Below are 22,613 nucleotides of genomic sequence, written 5' to 3' on the forward strand. Positions count from 1 at the left end.
AGAGCAATATCTTACATAATTATAATTTTTAATAATGTAAATTCAAATACCTGAGATCATTTCAACAAATTCATTAATACCACTAATAAGAACCTAGCTATAACTAGGTACAATATGAGAAACATGTTGTTTCTCATAAGAGAATATAAGATTCCCAAAGATTGTGTCCTAATTTTTCTTTTCCTTCTATACCCATTTCCCTTGGTGAGCTTATCAGCTCTTATGGATTCAATTATCATCTCTTTGTAAAGGACTCCCAGATCAACACATATTCAGCCCTAGTCTTTTTCCTGAGCTATAGTTATACATCTCCAATAGCTTTTTGAAAATCTCAAACTAAATATTCCATAGACATCCCAACGTGTCCAAAACAAATTTCATCTTTCCCTGCAAACTTTTATCACTTCTGAATTTCCCTAATATTATCAAGAGCACTGCCATCCTCCCAGTTTTACCCAAGTTCAAAATCACAGTGTCATCTTTGACTCTCCACTCTCATTCAATCCATATCTTTCAGAGAAATGACTAATTTCTTTTTGTTTTATTTTATTTACTTTGTAAGTAAAGTAAATAAGTTACTTTACCCTTAGAACTTAGGATAGTACCTACCACTATAAATAAGTGCTTAACAAATGCTTCTTTATTTAAGTAAAGAGAGATATAGATAGGAGAAATGCTATGGAGGTATTTGATAAATTTTTTAAAAAGTTGTAACCAACCAAATATGTGTGAGAAAGTAAAATAAAGAGTTGAAGATGGCTCTGAGGATGCAAACCTGGGTAATAGACAAAACTGTGGCACTAGCAACTGAAATGTGAAAGCTGAAAAAGTGGATTTGGTGAAAAAAATAAAAATACTCTTTTGGAGATAATGAGTTTGAGGTGCCTCCAAAATAGGGAAAGCCCAACAGACAGAGTGTGAGGTGGGACAGGACTTTAGGAGAGAAGAGGTTCAGATGTATGGAATAGAGTATAGAACAACTATTGCAACAAAAATCCTTCCATTTATTAACAATATGAAAGTATTATGAAGTAATTTTATCAGTTATTGTCTTTTACCTACCTCTCTAAATGCCTCATCCAAACAAGACATTTAATGATGCCAGAAGCTTTGAAACATTATCAATGAATTTATGTATTCTGAATGAGAAAAAAAAAAAAGAGGGAAAAAAAAAGACAACTATCTGCAGATGAAATTCAGATTTTTTCACAACCTAAAAAATTTTCTACATGCTGAAAAAATCCATTTTAGCAGAAGGAAATGTAAATGTTTTAAGATAAACAACTTCACAAACTTTTTAAAAACTTTTATACTGTGCAATGAAAGCTGAGTGCTTAATATAGAAGTGCAAAGTTTAAATTGCTAAGTGCAGAAAAAAAATTCTTGACTAGCTTTGTCCTTGGGAACCCAAAATTAACTGTTTAAGAATAGAGTTTTGTAAAAAGTGATCTCAAATTCAATGAAAGTAGCTTCCAACTTTCCCTACATTTTCTGACAGAGCAGTTATTGCTTATTTTGTAATTTTAGGAAATTACTTCCTGAACAATAATTTTTATTACAGTTTATTTCATGATATAGGAATCTAGATCAAATTTATTCTTCTTACTCTCCCATACTTTCAGGTTAATAGAAGTCATCTATATCTATATAGTTTGAAAAAACCTTTCAAAAATCAAAAATAAAATATATTTGATATAAAAATCAATCAATAGGAATTCAAAAGTTATTTATTATTTGTAAGCATACTTTGTATAACAAGATGATGTAAGGCAAGGCTTCTTAAACTTTTTCCATTTGTGATCCCTTTTCACCCAAGAAATTTTTACACAACCCCAGGTATATAAGTATATAAAATAGGCAAACAAATCAAAGATTTGCTATTAATAAATCATAATTTTTAGACACCAACATTCAATTATAAGACTCCATATGGGGTCTTGAATCAAGTTTAAGAAGCTGGGCTATAAGGGATAAATACTTCTTGCTTTTGTTGCTACAATCTAATAAAGCTAGATGTTACATGGACATCTCATAAGATAAAATGTCTAAAACAAAATTCTTCTTTTTCTCCCTGCCACAATAAAATCTTCCCCTCTTCCTTAATGGGATGATTACTGTTGAGAGTATCACCATACTTCCAGTCATCTATATTGACAAGTCAAGTGTCATACTTGAATCCTCATTTTCACTCCTTGTGAAGACCGAGTTAGCTCCCTGTTGACCTCAGGATCAGCAAAAGTCCTTGGTCTTTAGGGGGAGAAGTAAAGGGAACAGATGAACCTACACAAGGCTCGCCACTAACCTCCTCTCTCCTCTTCATCCTCTTCCAAAGTGACTCTGGCTTGTCTTACTCCACCCCCTAATCCCTCCTACAATTATCTGTATACACCAAAAGATCCAGCCAGTACAAAATAGTGAGAAGGGCCATTTTCCAAGCATATGCTAATAGAGTATTGTTCAATAGGTAATTAGCTTTAAGTACTCAGTTGTCTGATTCCAGTGTACCTAGTCAAGAGTTTCAGCCCTTTACAACTCCTTATATCTAATCACTTGCCAAGTTTTGTTATTTCTACCTTTGTAACATCTCTTATATCCTCTTCTTTCCTCTGACAAAAACATAGTCAAAGCCCTCATCATCTCACCTAATTCCTGGACAATTCTAACAAAAGCCTAGTTGGTTTCTATGCCACAAGTTTCCCCTCAATTCAATCCATTTTCTTTTCAGCTGTTAAACTAAAAAGCTGAATTATGCAAATCTGACAATGTCATTCTCATATTCAACAGACTCTAATGGCTCACTATCATCCCCAGGATCAAATAATTCCTTTGTATGGCTTTTAAAGTCCTCCAAAACCTGATCCTTCCACCTTTCCTGTCTTCTCACATCATATATGCCATCCCATAAAGTATCCTTCACCTAGAACCCTCCTTACCTTCAAGTATCAGCTGTTTCAGCAAGAAGGCTTTCCAAATCCCACTTAATGAGACCTCCTTTCTGTTGATTACCTATTTGTTCAAACAATATGTTGTTTGTACATAGTTGTTTGTATGTAGTCTCCCCATTAAGACTGTAAGCTGTTTGAGGAGATCTTTTGGCTTTCTTTGTGTCCCCAATGGTTAGCACAGAGCCAGACACAGAATAAATACTTAGTATTTAGAGCTAGCTGACTAAGTTTTTGAAGCTTTGTCAATGTGCTAGGTATTAGTATTAGTGATCTGAACAGTCTTTCTATGGATGCAGTAATTCTGAGAAACATTTATATCTTTATGGCCATTCTTCTCTACTGAGGACTAATATCAGGACAGCAATTATAAATTCTAAATCTGAATCATTTGTCAATTTTCCCCTGGTTGATTATATTTATTACATTATGGTCTGAAAATGATGAATTTAATATTTCTGCCCTTCTGAATTTGAACTCTTTATATCTACTTTATACATGATCTGGAAAATTAACATATGATATGAAAAATAAATATATTCTCTTAAATTTTCCATTCAGTATCTGCCAAAAGGCAATTATTCTAACTACTTTTTCTAACATTACATTCAGATTCTTAAATTCTTTGTTGCTTAACAATTTGTTAGATTTGTCTCAATCTGAATGAAGTACTCAATTGCTGCCTTCTAAGTCCCTTTAAAAGTTAATTAGTTATTCTTTTAAGTGTAATTAAATATTATGCTATTATGTGTATGCTTATTAATATCCACAGAGCCATCAAGTATAATGTAGTTTTTTTTGCTTCTTCACTAAATCATATCTATTTTCACTGTTACTTTATCTGAGATTATAATAACTATTATTATTCTTTTGATTCCTATACCATATTTCAACTGTAAACTCTTGTGTTTCAAGTATGCTATTTATGTAAAGAAAATTGTTGAAATCTGCTTTCTAATCCATTGTTTTATGGAAAATCCTTCTGTTTTATAGTTGAGTTTATCCTCTTCAGTCACAGTTTAAGACTGTTAACTTTGGTTTTTTCCTTCTTCAAATCTAGCTATAAGATTTTTTTCTCTTGGAAAAAACATCAGCACTAACTGTGTATGGTTTATATTACTTGGAACAATCTAATCTGTATCCTCCTTCCCAGTTCAGACACAAATCACAGACTTTTACTACCCTAGGTAAGTCTTATCATCCTGAATGATCCTTCTGATTCTGTGGCCCCTTCTAAGTCATCAGGTCCTTCCAATTCTTCCATTTTAAAGAACTACACAGATCAGCCAAGGCCTATACATCTTTGCTTGTATTTGTATTTTCAGTGCTTAGCACAATGTCTGCTACATACTCATTGTTGAATTGACTCTTCTTCTTTTGTGTGATTAGTTTGGTAATCAAGAGTAATTTTTGTTGCTTAAGAATATCCCTTCCTGGAAGCAAGAAACTGGGAAAACATTTTTACAGTTAAAGGTTCTGATAAAGACCTCATTTCCAAAATATATAGAGAATTGACTCTAATTTATAAGAAATCAAGCCATTCTCAACTGATAAATAGTCAAAGGATATGAACAGATATGAACAAAGGAATTTCTAGATTAAGAAACTGAAACTATTTCTAGTTTCATATAATAATAAGAAAAGATGTTCCAAATCATTATCAGAAAATGCAAATTAAGACAACTCTGAGATAATACTACACACCTCTCAGATTGGCTAAGATGACAGGAAAAGATGATAATGAATGTTGGAGGGAATGTGGGAAAACTGGGATACTGATACATTGTTAGTGGAATTGTGAATGCATCCAGTCATTCTGGAGAGCAATTTGGAACTATGCTCAAAAAGTCATCAAACTGTGCATACCCTTTGATCCAGCAGTGTTATTACTGAGCTTATATCCCAAAGAGATCTTAAAGAAAGGAAAGAGACCCACATGTGCAAAAATGTTTGTGGCAGCCCTATTTGTAATGGCCAGAAACTGGAAATTGAATGGATGCCCATCAATTGGAGAATGGCTGAATAAATTGTGGTATATGAATGTTATGGAATATTATTGTTTTGTAAGAAATGACCAGCAGGATGATTTCAGAAAGGCCTGGAGAGACTTACATGAACTGATGCTGAGTGAAATGAGCAGGACCAGGAAATCATTATATACTTCAACAACAATATATGATGATAAATTCTAATGGGCATGGCTCTCATCAACAATGAGATGAACCAAATCACTTCCATTTGTTCAATAATAAAGAGAACCAGCTACACCCAGCTAAAGAACTCTAGGAAATGAATATGAACCACAACATGGCATTTCCACTCCCTCTGTTTTTGTCCACTTGCATTTTTTATTTCCTTCTCAGGTTAATTTTACCTTATTTCTAAGTGCAATTTTTCTTGTGCAGCAAAATAACTTTATGGATATGTATACATATATTGTATTTAACATAGACCAATACATGTTAAATAGCCAGGTAGGAAGGGGGTGGGAGGAAGGAGGGGAAAAGTTAGGACAGAAGGTTTGGTAAAGGTCATTGCTGAAAAATTATATATATCTGCATATATCTTATAAATAAAAAGCTATAATAAAAAAATTTTAATTTAAAAAAAGAAATGATCAGCAGGATGAATACAGAGAGTCTTGGAGAGACTTACTTGAATTGATGTTAAATGAAATGAGCAGAACCAGGAGATCATTATACACTTCAACAACAATATTATATGAGGATCAATTCTGATGGAAGTGGCTATTTTCAACAATGAGAAGATTCAACTCAGTTCCAATTGATTAGTAATGAACAGAACCAGCTACAAAACCAGCAAAAGAACACTGGGAAATGAGTGTGAATAACAACATAGCATTTACACTCTTTCTGTTATTGTTTGCTTACATTTTTGTTTTTCTTCCCAGATTATTTTTACCTTTTTTCTAAATCTGATTTTTCTTATGCAACAAGATAACTGTATAAATATGTATACATATATTGTATTTAACATATTTAACATGTATGGGACTACCTGCCATCTAGGGTAGGGTATAGATGGAAGGAGGGGAAAAGTTGAAACAGAAGATTTTGCAAGGGTCAATGTTGAAAATTTATCCATGCTTATGTTTTGTCAATAAAAAGCTATTTAAAAAAAAAAAAAAAAAAAAGGATACTCCTTCCTGGACCAGTTTGAATATACTTCCTCCTCCTAAACTTATTACTTTAAATATTACTATCACAATATCCAGTGAGGGAAATTCAGGAGATTCTTTTTCTCTCCTACCATATACCTAATAAAACACATTTCATAAAATACTAAATTTTTCCCTTTCTTAGATTTCTATTTAGGATTTTTTTTAAAAAGTTCAAATCTATATTTATTTGTTGTGAAAATGAAGCTTAGAAAAACTGTGATTCAGAACAGTCTCTTCACCCCTTTCTAAGTTCTAAATCCTGAATTAATCACCAACTCCCTTAAAATTATTTGACTCACATTCCCCAATTGATAAATGGCCAAAGGATATGAAAAGACAATTTTCAGATGATGAAATTAAAACCATTTATAATTACGTGAAAAAATGCTCCAAATCACTATTACAGAAATGCAAATTAAAACAACCCTGTGATACCATCTTACACCTCTCAGACTGGCTAAAATGACAGGAAAAGATAATGATAAATGTTGGAGGACATGTGAGAAAACTGCAACACTAATGCATTGCTGGTGGAATTGATCCAAGCATTCTTGAAAGCAATCTGAAACTGTGCCCAAAGAGCATGCCATTACTGAATCTGTATCCCAAGGAAAGCATGAAAGAAGAAAAAGAATCCACATGTCCAAAAATGTTTGTAGTATTTCTTTTTGTGGTAGCAAAGAATTGGAAAATGAATAAATGTCCATCAGTTGGGGAATGGCTGAACCTGTTGTGATATATGAATATTATTATTCTCTAAAAAAATGATGAACAAGCTGATTTTAGAAAGGACAGAAAAGATTTACATGAACTGATGCTAAGTGAAACAATCAGAACCAGGAATACATTGTACACAATAACACCAAAAATATGCGATGATCAACTATGAAAGAGGTGGTTCTTAATGGTTCAGTGATTCAGAGCAATCCCACTAGACTTCGGACAAAAACTGCAATCTTCATGCAGAAAAATAACTAAGGAGACAGAATGTAAATCAACACATGTTATTTTCTTTTTTGTTCTTTTTATTTTAATCTCTCCCATGGTTTTTCCCTTTTGCTCTGATTTTTCTCTCCCAACATGATTCATAAAGCAATGTCTAAAAAAATAAATAAATTTCAAGAATTTTCACTTGACTCAGTTTCCTTTTGTCCACTATATTTTCATTTCAGAGATTTATATCCAACTATGGTTATCTCAAGTGGAATACAAGGAAGTCAACAATTCTGCTAAAAAAAAAAATCTCATCTATTCACTCCTAGAAGAATTATGCTGAACTTTAAAAAAACAAATTTACATTTCAACATAAATATTTTTCTTTGCTGTTCAATTTTTCCTTTCATTTATTTTTTATACTATATAAATCCTAGGTCATTCTGACTAAAGAGCTTTGCCTCAAGTCTCACTGTATCAGTCCATCTTTCAAAATACTACCAAAGTACTTTTCCTTACGTATTTATTTGATTAGGTCGATACCCTAATTCCACAAATTTCAGTAGCTTCCTATTGCCTCTAGAATCAAATATAAACTCCTCTAGTTTTTAAAGCCCTGCAATCTGTCTCCAACATCTCTTTCTAGATTTCCTGTACATTATTTTCCCTTCTATGCTCTGTAATCTAGTCAAATGGATTTTTTCTGTTCTTCATACATAAAACAACTTCCCACCTCCCTGACATTTGCACCACCAATTCACTATGCCTGGAATGAATTCAATCTTCATCTGCCTATTTGTGTTTTCCACTACCCTTCCTTCTGTTGACTTCTTTACTTTTTTTTTTTTTTAATGTATCAGTAATTATCTCTTCTTTTGCTTTTGTTTTTTGGCTATCCCATCAGAAGGTAAGGTAGGCTCACATCTTCAAATCCACAAATTGAATGAAAACAAAAACAAAAACAAAACTTCTTGTAACAAGTATCATAAAATAAAGCAAAACAAATTATCACACTATGTCCAAAAATGTATGTCTCATTATTTAAGTTTTTTTATGATTTCTTAAAATATGGCATCTAATTTTTTTCTATCTAATCACCAATTTTAGTCTGATAATCCCTTATTTCTATTTTATTTCATATTTTTAAAAAATGTTTATTTTTTCCAATTGTATATAAAAACAATTTTAAAAATTCAAATTTAAAATTTTTGAATTCTAAGTTCTATCCTCTCATTGAGAAGGCTCTGATGATCTCAAAAAAAAAAAAAAAAAACCCTGAAGAAAAATAAAGAGAGAAGATACTTCAATTTTTAGTCAAATACAATCAGTTCCTTCTCTGAGGATGGATAGGATTTTTCATCTTAAGTACTTCAGAGTAGTCATGGATCACTGGACTGCTGAGAACAGCAGTTATTTACATCTGGTCATCCCAGAACATTATTGCTATTACTTTGTATAGAATAAATTTCACTTTGAGTTCATAGAATCTTTTTCAGGATTGTTGTTTTTTTTTTTTCCTCTAAGACCATCCTGCTTATTGTTACCTATACAATAAAATTCACATAACACAATTTATTCAGCCATTCCCTAATTGACAGAAATCCCCTCAATTTCCAATTTTTTTTTGCCCTGAGAAGAGAATTGCTCCAAATATCTTTTGTATATATTCTCCTCTTCTGCTTTTTTTTTTACTCTCTTTTGAGATTTATGCCTAGTTAATAGTATTGTAAGATCAAAAGATAGTCATGAATTTATATTCCTTTGGACATGAATCATATCTTTTGATCATTAATCCTTTGGGGAATGGCTCTTATTTTTTGACTCCATTTTCTCTATGCTTGGGAAATGAGGCCTTGTCAGAGAAACTTGCTTCAAAATTCTTTTTACAATTATGATTGCTACTGTATTTTCTCCCATTTATTCTATTCTCTCTCTTTCTCTCCTTTCATCCTGTCCCTCCTCAGAAGTGTTTTGTTACTGATCACTCCTGCCCCAATATGCCCTCTCTTTTATCATCATTCCCTTTTCCCATTCCCCTCCTATTTTCCTGCAGGGTAAGATAGAAATATTACTTCCTATTTGAGCCAATTCTGATGAGAGTAAAGTTCATTCACTTATCCTCTCTTCACTTCCACTTCCAAGCTTTTTCTTGCCTCTTTTTTAAAGGCAGAAAATTTACACCATACTACTTCTCCCTTTCCCTTTCTCCCAGTATATTCCTTTTCACCCACAATTTCATCACTTTTTAAAGATAATATTCAAATGATACCTGTGTTTTCTCTCTCTCTCTCTTTCTCTCTTTCTCTCTCTCTCTTCTCTCTCTCTCTCTTTCTCTCTCTCTCTCTCTCTCTTTCTCTCCATATATATATTCCTTCTAAAGCCATAATAAAGAGAAAGTTCTTAGTTACAAGTTATATCCCCCCACGTAGGAATGCAAACAGATAAACTTTAATAAGTCCCTTATAACATCACTTTGCTACTTCCTTATGCTTTTCCTTAATTCTGTATTTGAAAATCAAATTTTCCATTCAGCTCTCATCTTTTTGTCACAAATTCTTGAAAATTTTTTATTTCATTGAATGTCCACCTTACCCCCAGAAGGATTATGATCAGTTTTGCTGGATAGGTGACCTTTGGTTGGTAATCCTAGCTCTACTGCTCGCAAATATCATATTCCAACCTCTGTGGTCTTTTACTGTATAAGCTGCTAAATCTTGTATTATCCTGACTGTGAATTGTTTTTTTCTGGATGCTTGCAATATTTTTTCCCTGACCTGGAATTTTCTAAGTTTAGCTATAATATTTAGGAGTTAGCTGTTATGGACCAGAACGCTGAACTTGAACAAAGGATTCTTACAAGGTGTTAAGTCAGTGGAATTGATAAAGACAATGGTAGTTCAGTACATGTACTTAGTACTTAATATAGTTCTACAAGATTCACACATGATAAGATAGCATATAAGCTCAGACAAACTCAGCCAGAATCAGAGCTGGAAGACAGAGACCATGGTGGTGGTCCTCCTGCCTCCCCCACAGAAATCAAGACACATTCAGGAGGACCTCAAGAAACTGGCAGAGGCAGAGAACACAAAAGACTGGTGGCAGAAGTTCAAGCTCTTGGAACCAAGGAGAGAGATAGGCCTCTAAGAAAATTAACCAGGCCCCAGTAAAAGAGACAAGACGATTTGGACTTTAACACCTGATTGTACCTGTGGTGATTACCAAACTGAAAGGAAGGCTGCTCCCAGAGACCACTAAAGAAAACTGAACCAGAAGAATATCAGTTTCCATTTTGGGATCTTTCAGAAAATGATTGATAGGTTCTTTCAATTTCTATTTTAATCTCTAGTCCTAGAATATAGGACAGTTTTCCTTGATAATTTCTTGAAAGATGATGTCCAGGCTCTTTTTTTGATCATGACTTTCAAGTAAAGCAATAATTTAAAAATTCTCTGTCCTACATCTATTTTCCAAGTCAGTTGTTTTTCCAGTGAGATTTCACAATTTTCTTTTCTTTTTTTTTTTTTTGCTTTATTGTATCTTGATTTCTTATAATTTTTAAGGAATTACTTTCCTCAATGAGCTTTTGTACCTCCTTTCCCAATTGGCTAATTTTGCTTTTTAAGACATTCTTCTCATTAGCTTTCTATTATTACCTCAATTCTTTTCTAATTTTTCATCTCACATGATTTTCAAAATCCCTTTTGAGTTCTTTCATGGCCTGAGATCAATTCTTTTTCTTGGAGGCATTGGATATAGGAACTTTAACTTTGTTATCTTCTTCTAAATGTGTGTTTTGATCTTCCTTGTCACCGTAGTAACTTTTTATGGTCAGAAACTTTTTCTGTTGTCTCATTTCCCTAGCCTATTATTTGGCTTTTTAACTCTTTGTTAAAATAGAGCTCTGCAATTCGCACCTCTGCCCAAAGGGTTATCAAACTGTGCATATTTTTTGATTCAGCAGTATCTCTACTGGGCCTGTATACTAAAATATCATAGAAAAGGGAAAGGGACCCACATGTGCAAAAATGTTTGTAGCAGCCCTTTTTGAAGTAGCAAGGAACTGGAAACTGAGTGGATGCTCATCAGTTAGGCTGAATAAGTTATGGTATATGAATATTATGGAATATTATTGTTTATAAAAAAACAATCAGCAGAATAATTTCAGAAAGAACTGGAGAGACTTATATGAACTGATTATGTGATGATCCAACTCTGACAAATGTGGCTCTTTTCAACAATGATGTGATTCAGGGCAATTCCAAAAGACTTGTGATGGAGATAATCATCTGCAAGCAGAAAGAGGGCTGTGGGGACTGAGTGAGAATCACAGCATTGTATTTTCACCTTTTGTTGTTGCTGTTTAATTGCTTGATTTTTCTTTCTCATTTTTTCCCCTTTTTGATCTGATTTTTCTTGTAAAGCATGATAAATGAGGAAATATCTATATAAGAACTGCACATGTCTAACATATATTGCATTACTTGCCACCTAAAGGAGGAGGATGAGGAGAGAGAGGACAGAAAAATTTGGAACACCAGGTTTTGCAAGGATTGCTTGCAAATGTTGAAAATTATCTTTGTATATATTTTGAAAATAAAATGCCATTATTAAAAATTAAAGTAGGGTCCTGCTTCCAGGTAGTATGTATTGTTCCAAGCTTCAAATAGTCTTTTGTAGTTTTTTTCAGCAATCCCCAGGAATCTGACCACCAGTACTCTTTTCTACCCTGAACTGTTAGGAATGTTCCCACCTGATTGTAACTGTAAGATTTAGTGTGCTAAAGCAACAGAGCCCTGTTTTGCTGGCATTGGGGTCAGGGCTATACTGGTGCAATTTGCGCTGGGATTATATGCTGGACTCTACAGACCTTTTCTGCTGATCTTCCAAGTCATCTTTGGTATCTCTGGGCTGAGAAGTATGGAAACCACTGTTAACAACACTGATTAAGTGGTCCCTAAACCCATTTCTGTTTTACTGGCATGAGGCTAGGTTGGAGCTAAGGCTGGAGCTAAGGTTATGCTGGCATGGCATGCACCAGGACTGCACACTGGACTCCCACCTTGGTGTCACAGACTTTTTCTGCCAAGCTTCTCAATTATCATTCGCTGGAAAATATTCTACTCTTATCTTTTTTATTGTCTGATGCTCTAAAATTTGTTTAGAATTTGGAGTGATTTCAGGGAGAGGTTGGGCAAGTTCCTGCCTTTATTCCACCATCTTGGCTCTGCCTTCTCTACTTTCTATTCTAAACTATTTATTCTTCTTCCAGTTTTTTCCTCAAGAACTCTAATTTAATTTTTAATTTCTTCCTTTATTTATTACATATATTTTTGGAGCTTTTGTAACCAAACCACTTTTTTTCATAGCTCTGTTGGGCTTCTTTTAACCCATGTTTTTCTCACTGTAGTTGATGTTTTCTGCTGTTTATTCATGTTCTTAATCTCATTCTTTTTTTTTTTTTAAATGGGGGAAGACTATGTTAGGACCTCATTAAGACTTTTGGATGGCCTTTTGACCTCTACAGAATGTACATCATTAATGTTGCTTTGCCAATATTCTTAATAGAGCAATTGGTTCATGATTTTGTTAGTCCCCTCTCTTCTTTAATCTTGACCTGTGAGAAGGAGCTAGGATAGCATTAGGATAAGGTTTTATCTCCTTCCTTAATTCCTGACTTCTACCTACATGTTCTAGAAACATAAAATGGGTGTTGGACCAGGTTCTTCTTCTTGAGAAATCAGCAGCTAAAAGTTGGCTCCCTGTTGCAGTTTCTTAAGTATAATAGAGAAAATCATCCTGGATTCAGGCCTAATGAAGAGTCCTGAGACTTCTTTTTCTGATCTCTGCTTCTTTGATCCTACAATACAAACACTATCAGAGATCACGCTGGTTCTCCTATCTTTTGGAGGACCCACAGTGCATGTGCTCCACTGCCTCCATATCCCTTAATAGTCCTCCATTTGGAAGTGACTTTCTTTCCTGTTATACCTCTGACAACATACTCAAGTTTGTGGAAAACTATTAGATATGCAGGAGTGGCCCGGGTTCCACTTTCTGCCACTGTACTCCTTGCACAGTCATCTACTGAGATTCTGCTAACTTCAGGCCCCATTTACCAGAGAGCATAGTGGCTTCATTATCTACTCTTCCAGGATCCCATAACATGCCCTTGAGTATAAAGTACCCACAGATTTCTCAACATCTCTTAAAAAATAATCCTACATTATGTGAAGATACTAACTGCTTTCTTTTGATTTTATAAATCACTATTTCTTTTTTTTCCCCATAATTATAATTTTTTATTGACAGAACCCATGCCTGGGTAATTTTTTACAGTATTATCCCTTGTATAAATCACTATTCCTTCTGATATCTTCCTTTTTCATCTTTGCTAAATAATTTCTAAGGGTATAATCTTTCACAGTATCATTTTTTAACGAAAATCCTTTGTCCCTCCAAGTAAATTACAAATCCCTTAAAAGTCTTTAATTCCTGCAGAGCCAAGCAAAATACTTTATATAAAGAAGAACTTCAATAAATATTTACTTGATGAGATCTAGTGAAAGTTTTCAATACTGACTCACAACTTAAATTAAGCAATTACAAAAAAAGAATCAAAAGTAGCCTTTATTATGAGAATTTCGAACAGAGGAACTAACAGAAGATGAAAAATTGAGTGGAGGACTACATGGTAATTCCATACAACAAAAATAATAGCAGATAAAAATTCTTCTGTTGAAACTTGAAAGTGTAAGATGTTTTAAATAGTGAGCAATATATGGGGCAGCTAGGTGGTTCAGTGGATAGAGGACCAGCCCTGGAGTAAGGAAGACCTCAGTGCAAATCTAGCCCGAGCTATTTACTAGCTATGTGACTCTGAACAAGTCACTTAACCTAACTGCCTTTAAAAAAAAAAAAAGGTGGTGGAGAGAAGGGAGCAATCAATAATAAAGTAAGAAATTAAGAAATCAAAAACATTTTTGAAATTGGATTGAAATTTGAAATTGAAAGAATTTTGAAACAAATTTGAAAGGAATTATTTTCAATTCAACCTAAAAAATGAGATACTAAGATAAAAATGAAGAATATAAAAATTAGGAATATTTAATATGAAAATAGTATACTTTTTATAAGACTCCTAACCAAAAAAAAAAAAAAAAAACTTTAACCTTCTCTACAGTTTTTCATTAATAACTACTGAGAAGCAATATAAAATTCTTCTTCTATCCTTTCCTGATTAACATAGAAGAAAATATTCAAAAATTACCATAAGTAAACTCAACCCTATCTTGAAAAGGATTTGCTACCAATTAATCCAAAGCATAGAAATTCTTTTATTTTACTATAAAATATTTGTTAAGCATGTAATTTTATATTAAAACAATAAAAATGCTAATTTCATAATTTTCATTACCTGATCAATTCCTCTTCCTCTGCACTGAAGAATAATTACTTCCAACAGTTTGGCTGCATGACATTCTGCATCTTCTCCTGCATCTCCAGTCAATACCTATAATTATTTGCTACAAATTAGTACATCAAGAGATAATGTGACATTTCAATTAAAACTTGCTTTGAAACTAAAACCATTACTTTGCTGCTATTTAAAGTTACCTTCCAACCAAAGGAAGGAGAAAAAAACAATAAACATTGTTTTTCTATTCTAAAGAATCACACAAAATATAAGCTGACATTTTACATACCAAATTACATACATTATCTAATCAGACCTGATCTTCACAATTATACTGTGTGATAGGCAGGGCAAATAATTTTAATTCTATTATTTAGATAAGGAAATTTAGGTTTTAGAAAATTTAAATGACTTACCCATGATGACATAAGATAGTAAAATAGAAAATAAAAAGGCTGGGATTCAAACCTAGGCCTTCAAATTCCAATATTCTATCCAAAGCTGCTTAACCCAGAAAAAAATAAACTAATCTCCTACTCACACAAATCAGGAAATGAAATATAAATGACTTATCCAAATGATAAGAGTTTACTCCCTTTAGCACCAAAACTTCTATTTTAATCATTTTGGCGAAATCATTTCTAATATGTAGTATATATTTGTCTTATCAATAAATATCTTCTGAATTATAAATGATAAGTTATAAATTTTTGTACAAGGCAGTAATATAGTTACCAAAAATAGCAATTTAGTTTGCTTTATTTTCCCAAGTAATTTTGCTTTCTAGACAATCCTTTCGCTTACCTCCTTTGTTTGCTAGATCTATAACCTAAGAAGAATTGAAGGTAGCAAAAGTTATTAAGAATAATCAAGAGATCACAATATTCAGGCTGATATCCCAGAATCATATGGATGGAGTACATATAGTCTAATATACAAATAGACTAATATGCAGTACATATAGTCATACATCTCATAAATAATGGAAGAGCATGAGGAACTTGCTCAACTCATACAGCTAGTTAGCTTCAAACTTAGAATTACAACTAGAACTGGCTCCTGATTTCCAGTTCCATTACTGATTACTAATTACTAACCAAACATTTATTCAGCATCTAACAAGTATCTAACACTGCACTAAATGCAGAGAATTCAAAGACAAAACTATAACATTTTCTGTCCTCAAAATGGTTACATTCTATCAGAGTAGACAACATGTATAAAGAAAAGGGATCAGGGAGAAAGAGTGGTATTAGTACCAGAGATCTAAAAAGACTGGCATATAGAAGACAGAAGTTAGCAGGCAGAATTTTGGAAGAAATGAGGACTACTAAAAAGAACATGTGAGGAAAGAGTACATTCCAGTAATGAAGAACAGTCTATGTAAAGAAATGCTGAATGTGAAAAGCCATAATTGGTTTGGCTAGAACAAAAATTAAGTGAAGGAAAATAATAAATAATAAGCTAGAAAAGAAGACCGGAACCAATTGTGAAGATCTTTAAATGCCAGATAAAAGAGTTTATATTCTATCCTAAACATAATGATACACTAGGGTTTATGAGGAAAAGAATCACATGACTTAGACTTACACTTAAAAAATATTATTTCATGGAAGTTAATATTGGAATGGAGATAGATTGAAGCAGTGAAGTCAAGTTGGAGACTATTTTATTAGTCCAAATAACAAGTGGTGCCAATCTGAAGTAAATTTGTGACTGTCAATAGCAAGAAGAGACATTATAAAGATAGAATCTACTAATTATTTGAGAGGGGTAAGAGAGAGGGAGAAGTCAAAGATGACATAAAGTTTGCAATCTAGTGTTTCTACTGGGTTTATATTCCAAAGAGATCTTAAAGGAGGGAAATGTATCCAATGGTGCAAAAATGTTTGTGACAGCCCTTTTTGTAGTGGCAAGAAACTGTAAACTCAGTGGATACCCATCAGTTGAAGAATGGCTGAATAAGTTGTAGGATATGAATGTTATGGAATACTATATCTATATTATAATATTACTGTCATATATATTATATATTCCATATTATGTATGTATATTTTACACACACACACATATATACATACATATGTATAGAGAGATATATAATAGAATATTATATATATTACATGGAAATGAGCAGCAGAGAGGTCCAAAGAATTACATGAACTGATGCTAAGTGAAATGAGTAGATCCATCGTACAAGGCAATGGATATGGCTCTTCTCAACAATGAGATGATTCAGGCCCGTTCCACTGATCTTGTGATGATTCTCACTTCTTTTGTTGTGGTTTGCTTGAATTTTATTTTCTCTCTCATTTTTTTCCCTTTTTGATCTGATTCTTCTTGTGCAGCAAGATAATTGTATAAATACGTATGCCATATTAGATCTACATATATTTTTACCATGTTTAACATATATTGGATTACTTGCCATTAGGAGAGGGGGTGGGGGGGAAAGAGAAGAAACTGGAACACAAGGTTTTGCAAGGATCAATGATAAAAATTATCCTTTGCATATGTTTTGACAATAAAAAGTTTTCGATTAAAAAAAAAAATAAAGGTTGCAATCTGATTCACTAAAAAGGAATCTATAGAAATAGGGAAAGTTCAAAAAAGAGGTAGGTTTAAAGCAAGGGTAAGGAACCTTTTTTCTACCGAGGATTATCTGAATATTTCTATTATTCACAAGCCATACAAAATTATCAATTTATGGAACTCAAGCACTGAGAGGTTGTTGTACTCAACTTTCAGCTCTTCAACACCTGCCTGGGCAAATGATTTCGAGAGCCTTATATGGCCTGTAGGTTAGATGTTCCCCTATGTATGTAATGTAAATTCTATTTACAATGTTTAGTGTTAGATGCCCAGGGGATATAGATAGACAGACACAAACAAAGATAGATAGATACATATGATACCTAGAGATACATCCCCTGGGCATCTAAAACTCTCTCTCTCTCTCTCTCTCTCTCTCTCTCATATATATATATATATATGTAAAGATCTTGAAGACACATGTATACAGATGATCATTAAATAAATGAAGCACTGATGAAATCCCAAAGAGGAAAAACAGGGTAGAAAAGTTATCTTTGAGTGTTTCTTGTTCTATATGAAATTTTAAATAAATAGCTGAGTTTAACTTTTTCATAGAGCTAAGTCTGTTTCTGAATATGCACACTAGTTGCAATAATTAAAATTGATCTCTGAGTGAACTGAGTGTATGAGTGAACTGAATAAATTCCAAAGATAAGGATTTTTTAAGTAATTAAATATATTTGGGGAAAAAGTCTGGAAGGATACCCAACACTAAAGAGCACATATAGTATAATCAATATACAGTGGATACTACAATACAAAAGATAAGAAAGTATATTCTTACCTTTCTACACATTGTGTAAATTATCTCTAGATACTTGGGATTGGATAATAAAGTAATCGTATCTATAGTAACATAATTGTGCAAGAGAGGCATCATGTCTGGAAAAAAAAAGGATTATGGCAAAGTCTGCATTAGAATAGACTATCAATAACAAAATATTTCCACAGATAACACATTCTTATTTTTCTTGCTAATTATTACCTTTTCTTAGAATAATATCATTTTAAACCTGGAAGAGGGCTTAGAAATAATCTTACACTTGAGTTAACTGAGGTCAAAATAAGTTATTAACACCACAAATTTAAGCATCAGAAATATCTAAAGATAGTCACAACTGAGAATTTAAAGAAACAATATATGCCCTCTAATGCTCACATGCCTGGGACTATACACTTTACTTCTAAAGCCATTTGCCAATAGAAAAAATGATGAGGGGTCTGTGACCAAAGTTACTAAAAGGAATTTCATCTTTTGTCTTTTTATTGTTTCTTTCAAATTGTTGTTTGGATTTTATATATATACAAGCATTATATTACAAACTAGTAGCAGGAGAAAATAGCTTTACCTGCAAAATATTCAAAGCAATCCTGCTGAAAAACTTCAAACAATACACCTAACAGCTGCCACATTTGAGGTGAAATCATTTGACAAGTCAAACTATATGCCAATGAGAGAATTTCTTCATAAAATTCTGGAAGGAACGAGACATGATTATAAAATTTAAGAACAGCAAAACTCAAGTTATTAAAGTAACACCAGAAAATTTTGGAAATATAACATCAATCCAAATACCCATGTCTTTACACAAGCAATATTTGTATCTCATCTTGTAATTCTCTTGTTTACTCCTTTACTTCTACGATCAACAATTTCTACAATGCCCTTTATTTCAAAAGGATATGTCATAATAGATAAGTTTTTGTTTTTACTTTTCAGCAAGACTAAAAAGATTAAAATGACAAAACAGATAATTTCAGAAAAGTTGGAAAGACCCATATGAACTTATTCAGAGTGAACTGAGCACAACCAGCAGAACAATTTATACAGTAACAATGTTATAATACTTTAAAAGACTTAAAAATTTTAATCAGTGCAAATATTAACCATGATTCCAAAGAATTAACGATTAAGTATATTCCCAGCTCTTTAAAGAAATGACAGATCCAAAATACAGAACAAGGTATACATTTTCAGTCACAGACAATGGAGAAATTTAACTCCATTTTTAAAGTTGCTTTATATTCTTATCCCCAGTGAAAAGAAAATAAAGATAGGAAAATAAGGAATATAGAGTTGCTAAAATTTAAAAAGAAAGAGAAAAGAATAATTGATACAATGTTTTAATGAAGAGAATATCAGAAACACAAACAAGACAATTCTGAAAGCAAAAAGTCTAATTTATTATATACTCTAAAAGCAAGCTATATATTAAGAGATCTGAAATTTTGTATACAACATTCATTTTCTGTTCTATTTATAAAGATACACATAAATAAATATTTTGTTGTATGTAAAAATAAAGTAGCAATGTTTCTAGTTTTAAAAAATGGGCACAATATAATATTCTACCTTTGTATAAATTTTCAAGATTTTGAAAATAAATATAACATCCAGAAAGTTAAGACACGAATATATAAAAAGTTACTTGATTCACTTTTTCCTTTCTATCTTCTTTGCTAAATGCATTCTGTTCTGTTGTAAAATGTGTATGTAATTTACTTGGGTTTTGCTGATATTTACTGGAATTATAAGAAAATAAATCAAACTTCTCATCCATTTAAAACACACACACACACAGAATAAAGCACTGGATATAGAATCAGAAAAACCTGAATTCAAATCCAGCATCAACATTTACTAGCTATGTTACCTGTGATACTATGAGATGGGGCATATCACTTAGCCTCCCTATTTGACACAGTCTCCTCAACTGCAAATGAGATAATAATAGCACCTTTCTCCCAGGTTTGTTGTTAGGATTAAATAAGATAATATTTATAAAACATTAAGCACAGTACCCTGCACACAGTAGCAGTTTTATAAATGCTAGCTATTACTTATTGTTGCTGCTATCAGAAACACTCATTTTTTTTGGTGTTAATATTGGAATAGAAAATATTTTTAAATGACTCAATAACTAGGTAGCCAATGGGAAAGACTCAACCACATTAGTTAAATAATTAGGTAACATGTGCCTAGTTCAAAATTACTTATTAGACTATTAAAAATTAACAAATAGTCTACTACGACTATTTGGTAAAAGAAAAGTAGTAAAGGTAGTGAGAAAGTACATTCCAGACTGGGCAACAGTGCAAAGTCATTTGTGAGGTTCAGCAAAGTCAATCTGGTTGGACCACAAAGCACAGGAAAAGAAATAATGAATAACAAAGTTGAAAAGGTAGAAGGAAACCAGACTTTAAAGGATTTTTAAAAAGCAAGATGAGGATTTTATATAGATTCTAAAGCCCCTAAAGATCATTCAGTAGAAAAATAAAATACAAAGCTGCACTTTAAGAGGATTGGGAAATTACATAGGAGATAAAGTGAGGAGAACAGAAAAGGAGACTAATTTGGAGGCTATTACAATAGAAAATAAGGCCTTTAAATAATGACTTTGAGAAAAATGACAAAAGGACAGATGTAAAAGATGTTACAGAAACAGAAATGACAAAATTTAGCATATGCAAAATGTGAATGATTTTATGATGAAGAGAGCCATTTGCACCCAAAGAGAGGACTGTGAGTACTGAGTGTGGACCACAACATAGTATTTTCACTTTTTTGTTGATGTTGTTTGCTAGCATTTTGTTTTCTTTCTCATTCTTTTCCTTTTTGATCTGACAATTTTTGTGCAGCATGATAATTGTGAAAATATGTATAGAATTGCACATTCTAAATCACTATTGATCAGAGAAATGCAAATTAAGACAACTCTGAGGTACCATTACACACCTCTCAGATTGGCTAAGATGACAGGAAAAGATAATGATGAATGTTGGAGGGGATGTGGGAAAACTGGGAGACTGATACATTGTTTACGAAACCATTCTGGGGAACAATTTAGAATTATGCTCAAAAGGTTATCAAACTCTGCATATTTTTTGATTCAGCAGTATTGCTACTGGGCTTATATCCCAAAGAGATCTGAAAGGAGGAAAAGAGACCCACATTTGCAAAAATGTTTGTAGCAGTCCTTTTTGTAGTGGCAAGAAACTGGAAACTGAAGATATCCACCAACTGGAGAATGGCTGAATAAGTTACGGTATATGAATGTTATGGAATATTATTGTTCTATAAGAAATGATCAGCAGGATGATTTTAGAGAGGCCTGGACAGAGTTATATGAACTGATGCTAAGTGAAATGAACAGAACCTAAATTTCATTGTACATGGCAACAGCAAGATTATACAATGATCAATTCTGATGGATGTGACTCTTCTCAACAATGAGACAATTCAAGCCAGTTCCAATGATCTTGTGATGATGAGAGCCATAAACCCAGAGAGAGGACTGTGGGAACTGAGTGTAGATCACAGCCTAGCATTTTCACTCTTTTTATTGTTTGCTTGCATTGTTTTCTTTCTCAATTTTTTCCTTTTTGATCTGATTTTTCTTGTGCAGCAAGATAACTGTAAAAATATGTATACATATAGTGGATTTAACATATATATTTTTACCATGTTTAACATATATTGGATTACTTGACATCTAGGGGAGCAGGTAGGGGGAATGGAAGGAAAATTTGGAACACAAGGTTTTGCAAAGATCAATGTTGAAAAATTATCCATGCATATGTTTTGAAAATTAAAAGCTTTAATAAAAAAAATAATCAAATCTTAAAAATTGGGAAAATATCAATTACTAATGTGTAGACCAAGCTAACACAATAAAAACAATAGTCCTACCTTTAAAAAAAAATTGTACATGTTTAAAAAAAAAAAGAATAATGCCAAATCTGGAGGGTGGTGCTATTGACATACATAGCCAAGTCTATAAGAGCACTAGGATAAAGGAGAAAAATGAATTCTGATTTGGACATTTTGAGTTCAAGATGCATAACAATCAGTTTGAAATATCTAATAAGCTTAGGAGACTCTGGGCATGGATACATGAATGAATGAATAAGTGATAAAAGAATGGCCCATTTGTTAAGTCCTTACTATGTACAAAATAAAGGATTAAGCACAGGGAATAAAAAAAGAAAAGTTAAACAATCCTTGCTCTCAAGAAGATCACATTCTAATGGGGGAAACATACATAATAGAAGATTTTAGCTGGAACAAGTGATATAGTAATGAACTAGCAAAGAAAAATTAAAGGAATAATTAGATAGGAAAAGTGAGATCTAAGAAATATTTAGAAACAGAGAGAAAAGAGTTCCTCTTCATATTTTCATTTGAGTTATCAATCCCAGACATCATGCTGTATTTAATATCATAATCAGATAGGCTTTTCACCTCTATGCTGGTAACCTTCTTACACTGGCAATGTTTCCACTCCTACAGCCTCTTCCTCCAAGAGTTTCTTCCCAAATCTCTATTTGAGGAAGAAATCAGCCATATTGTTGTTCTCTTTGGACCCAGACCAGTTCAGGACAGAACAAATTCACTTTCCCTTTTATGCATTGTCTTTTTTCATTTGTTTTCCCAGACTCTACCACTTTGCTTGAAACAAAGTATTTAATAAATTCTCTAGCTAGCTAGCTACCTAAAGAGATCTAAAAGGACTAGGACTGAGAAAATGTAATCAGGCTATTAATT

General features: G+C 32.6%; 1 protein-coding gene across 3 annotated transcripts in view; it reads right to left on the minus strand.

The window, feature by feature from the left end:
- IPO8 (importin 8) overlaps positions 1-22,613 on the minus strand; it is a 156,822-nt gene that overhangs the window by 35,571 nt on the left and 98,638 nt on the right. For all 3 annotated transcript variants that reach the window (XR_007947783.1, XM_051962783.1, XM_051962782.1), the window contains 3 exons: positions 18,418-18,543; positions 17,853-17,950; positions 14,474-14,569 (listed from right to left, as the gene is read on the minus strand). Coding sequence is in view for 2 of the 3 variants with exons in the window: in XM_051962783.1 (XP_051818743.1) it covers positions 14,474-14,569; positions 17,853-17,950; positions 18,418-18,543 (320 nt within the window). In the remaining variant the exon portion in view is untranslated. The remainder of the gene's footprint in view (positions 1-14,473; positions 14,570-17,852; positions 17,951-18,417; positions 18,544-22,613) is intronic.

The sequence above is a fragment of the Antechinus flavipes genome, chromosome 5 (assembly GCF_016432865.1).
Source record: "Antechinus flavipes isolate AdamAnt ecotype Samford, QLD, Australia chromosome 5, AdamAnt_v2, whole genome shotgun sequence".
In the NCBI taxonomy this organism is placed as follows: domain Eukaryota; kingdom Metazoa; phylum Chordata; class Mammalia; order Dasyuromorphia; family Dasyuridae; genus Antechinus; species Antechinus flavipes.